Below are 4250 nucleotides of genomic sequence, written 5' to 3' on the forward strand. Positions count from 1 at the left end.
AAGTGACTTTCGGTGAATTTACGCGTTTCGAATTGACATCATAAATGAAATTTCGCAGTTTTATCATTTACGCAGGGCGAAGTGAGTGTTTTCTCATACGATTTCTGCATACGGAGAAGATGCCAGTTTAGGCGTGGAGGCAGGATCGCGCAGTGAAAGATGGACGCAAAAAAGGTCAAAAGGACGTCGAGGCGGAAAAGCTTCTCACTTGATCTCGGTTTATGATATGTATATCTACAATACATAGATGCGGTACGAGAATGTGCGAGAAGAGTCGTCGAGAGGCATTTGCTATTCTATCTACACATACATACGTGAAGCAATCTTTATTGTCAGCTGCATCGGGAACGTGGAACGAACGGCATGCAGACGTCGAGTAAACAGAGTCTGGAGTTCGGGTGACTAATCGAGGCGACGAAAAAGGAAAGGGGAAGGATGAAAAAGTGAGGAAAAAGAGGGGGACAGAAGGAATTGGATAAATAAACCGTAACCAGGAATGGAGCCCATGGGCAGATATTATTAGAAATGGAAGTAAATTGTCCGCACTGCCGAAACTTATAGCCTCAGCTTTATACCTGGATGCGTTATACGTACCTACTTTGCTCGAATAATCGTAGGCGAAGAGATCCCCGGGTCAAGACGAGTCGTGGGTGTCAATCGCCCCCGGGCAACGCCGAAACACATGAACATAAACCACCGGATTCTTCGATATAGGTACCCGCGTCTATAATGTATGTGTAAATCATAAAGGATAGACCAATTAAAATGCTACGTCATTTACACCCAGCAACAGCTGAACGCCGTGGATAAAATAATTATCAGCGAGGTACCTTGGCCGAGTCGATGATCTTTTGAAAACCATAATGCGCCCACGAAAGTGACTCTCTGTATACTTCATACGCTAGCCGATGTTAATTGAATATATTACGTCAGTTTTATACGAGCTGATAAATTTAAGTAGTTAGATGGTACGTCATTATCTGCAGGAATACCAAATTAAACTTATCAGTTGTTATTAATTTCCGAATCGGAATTAACGCAACTGGGAAGCCTTGGGGTTGGATTTTCAGAAGTAATGAAACGTTAGAATTGAAGGTAAAAAACTATTTACAGCAGTCGTTGATTGATGTTACGTTAATTATTGGTAAGATAGCATCGGGACGGAGCAGCACGTGCATATTTTATCCTCGTTTCGTAGCCTTGCATAATATAGAAATCTATGCGTATACTTAAACATCAGTTAGATAAAGATCAGCCGGTATTAATAATGCACCGCAGCGTTACGTATGGTCATGGTTCGAGTCACAGATGCTGCCTCAACCGTCAGTGATAAGCATTATTGATTGTAATTCAAGCGACAAACGCAAATGTTCGTGGACGTTTATAAATCGCATAGATATCGTGCAGGCGTCGAGGTAGACACGATTTTTCCCTTATTCTATCCAAAATGGGGAATCTATGTCGCTCTTTTCCATACACCAAGTTCTTTTTAATACTCCGTCAAAAAGACGACGTAAATTTCTGATAAAAATCTGAGACGTGTCGTTTGAAAATTCATCAACGTCCGTTGACCCATCGGTACATAAACGGGAAGTTATACCAGCTGCACGTTGTTTATGCTTTAAGATTATATCGACGAAGCGTGCCGAATCTTATCGAAATTGTTCAGGCAGGAATAAAGCTTTTATAAGTCTGTCACGTTTGATGCGGCAGATATTAATCTGTTTAAAAGTTAATTCACTTCTTACATTGCTTTATCATCGCCACGTTGATAAAAGCTGACTATTTTTAGCGTCATAGAATCACCGGGATTAAGAAAACCGTTCGCTATATTCAAGGGTAAAATTTTGGCGGCGGTGGAAGTCTCCCAGGTCTGTTGCGCAGTCGGATTTTCGTGATCTCCTTGCTCTTGATGTTCGCCAGTCTCTTCTCTTTATCTTTTACCCATCGTTTCCGATTAGAGAAACATAGTTTCTCAAGGTATAAAACCAGAATCGAGAAAATCATACCCCCCGCCAAAACTGCGAGAACCGGCATCACGCCCCACACTGTAACCTCCGAATGTGGCGAGACGGTTGACGGATTCTGCGGCCTTCCGTAAAGGTCTTTTAAACGACCCAAAATACCGTGGTCCCGAAACCTCTGAACGCTGGAAAATTGACGGTGAAAATTAATGCCGGAATAACGAGGGTAATTCGATATTCGATACTCACTGATAATTTATCAGTCCATTGTAGGGATTTCCCTTGGATAACGCCATGGCTAGACTCATGCTTCGTTTGGTGTCTATGCCGACGACTTTACACGGCAAATAGATGCTGACCGTGTCTGCAAGCACTGCTGGTATGTAGAAAGCAACTTTTTCATCGCATACCTAGTTTGAACGGAAAAACACACATTTGAATTACGCGCGCTGGTAACGTCTGAAAATAGACGAGCCAAACGTCAGGCATGTACGGCGGGTGGCCCACGTCGTGATTTTCAGGCGTAAAATTTTTCGCACTGTTTAATCTTACCTGCTGGAATCCTTCCAGCAACGTCTCTGGCAGCAGGTCTCTGTACTTCATCATGCCCCACATTTTCATCATCGTCGGTTCAGTCGTCGTCTGTGTAAATTCGCAGAAACAAGTTGTTTCAGCTGCTATTCCCAATTCTCCGTAAATAACACAATTTTATATCATAATACCCACTGCGAACATGTCGTACTCGGCGCCGTCTCGGAATACTATTAAATCGTAAGTTCCATCCTTGACAAATCCTTCCATGGTTGAGAAGGGCAGGGCTATGCTGGTCACTGTCAAATAGCTTATCAGGGCGGCCGAATAACCCGCGGCAACTACCAAGGCTGACAGAAATATGGAGAAATAGGCGATACGCGATGGTGAATCGGACGGAAATTCTGAAAGAAAAGGATTCGCTGTAGGGTAATCAGAAGCGCTTTCCATGCCCTCGTAATTGACGATACTCACCGGGCAATCCCTGCTGACAATATATTCCAAAGACGAGTAGGAGGTAGTTTGTGAACACGTCTATGGTGATCGACCTGAATTTATTAACGGCAGCGATCAGAGTGAGGAGCATCGTTGTACCAAAAATCAGGACTTCTACCAGGATCCATATCCCAGGAGCGAAAGCCTGATGAAGAAATAAGAATTTCGAATATGATCACAGCTGCCGATTATTGAACTGTATCGAAAAGAAGGACAATACCTGCCAGTAAGCCGACCACTGAATTCCACCGTCGGGTTTCCTGATGTACAACTTGTTTCTTGTCGATAACAACGGCAGAGAAAAATCCACGGACTCCAAACGCGGTCTTGTGATGGTGAAATCGGCCGCCGCTATGCTGGCCTTCCGATTTGTCAGAAGTTCCATCATCCCCGTCCAACGTTTTTCGTCTTCGTTCCAGCTCCCGTAGGACATTTCCTTGGGTTCGACAAACTCGACGGTGAAATTGGCGACTTTGCTCAGCTCCATCAGCATTCCGCCAAACAGTCCGCCAATCGAGTCTTTGGCGAATGTTATCATCGGAGGGTTCTGGAAAATTATTCCTTGATTTGCCGATTTGTGAATGTTGGTACCGGCATTGTTTGCTACTTACATCCACTACCGTCACAGAGATTCTTGAATTCTCTAGATTACTTCTTCGCTGATAGAGGCTCATGTTGTTCCCCAGAACGAACCCTGTGTCCAAATCCCAGATCGCTAGATCCTCCGTTTTTACCCTGTCGACCAGCCAGTACCATTCCTGAATGACCGGATGTGGAGGTCGAGCGACGAGCATCTCGGTGTTGAATGTCAGGTGGAATGTGTTTTCGCAGGGCCTGGCCGGGGGATAATGTTCGAGGAAAATCTTGTCACTGAGTATCAGGAGCCAGCAGGGTGAGGTCATTTCGAAATTCTCAGTGATTTTTGAAAATTCAGCCACGAGTTCGCGCGTCCTCAAGTGCACGACAATCAGCGCTCGGATAACGCGTTTCGAGTAAAATTGCAGCGTTTCATTGAGTCGCAAAAACTCCACCGTCAAAGACAGGATTCCTTCGTGAGAAAATTTTCGCACAATCTCACCTTCGCGATACACGTTGTTCAAAGCTAAGGAAAAGCGGATCAATCAAACTCGATGATGTGATTCTTGATTAAATTCTCATTCAATTACAATCAAACTTACTGTCGTTTCTACTGCGGACCAAAAATACGCAGGAAGTACCGAAGTAAGTATGCACCTGGGTTACCAGGCTGAAATAATTCGG

General features: G+C 44.2%; 1 protein-coding gene across 1 annotated transcript; it reads right to left on the minus strand.

Moving 5' to 3' along the window:
* Window positions 1–1512: 1512 nt before the first annotated feature.
* On the minus strand, window positions 1513–3910 carry LOC124308995 (glutamate receptor ionotropic, kainate 2-like). Its single transcript, XM_046772204.1, has 7 exons — window positions 3602–3910; window positions 3211–3537; window positions 2970–3135; window positions 2691–2899; window positions 2517–2606; window positions 2214–2374; window positions 1513–2149 (listed from the first exon to the last, which is right to left on the minus strand). Exons 1-7 carry the CDS (start codon window positions 3890–3892, stop codon window positions 1834–1836), a joined length of 1560 nt encoding a protein of 519 aa, XP_046628160.1. The 5' UTR covers window positions 3893–3910; the 3' UTR covers window positions 1513–1833.
* Between the last annotated feature and the right edge of the window lie 340 nt (window positions 3911–4250).

This window comes from Neodiprion virginianus, chromosome 7, assembly GCF_021901495.1.
Source record: "Neodiprion virginianus isolate iyNeoVirg1 chromosome 7, iyNeoVirg1.1, whole genome shotgun sequence".
Classification (NCBI taxonomy): Eukaryota; Metazoa; Arthropoda; class Insecta; order Hymenoptera; family Diprionidae; genus Neodiprion; species Neodiprion virginianus.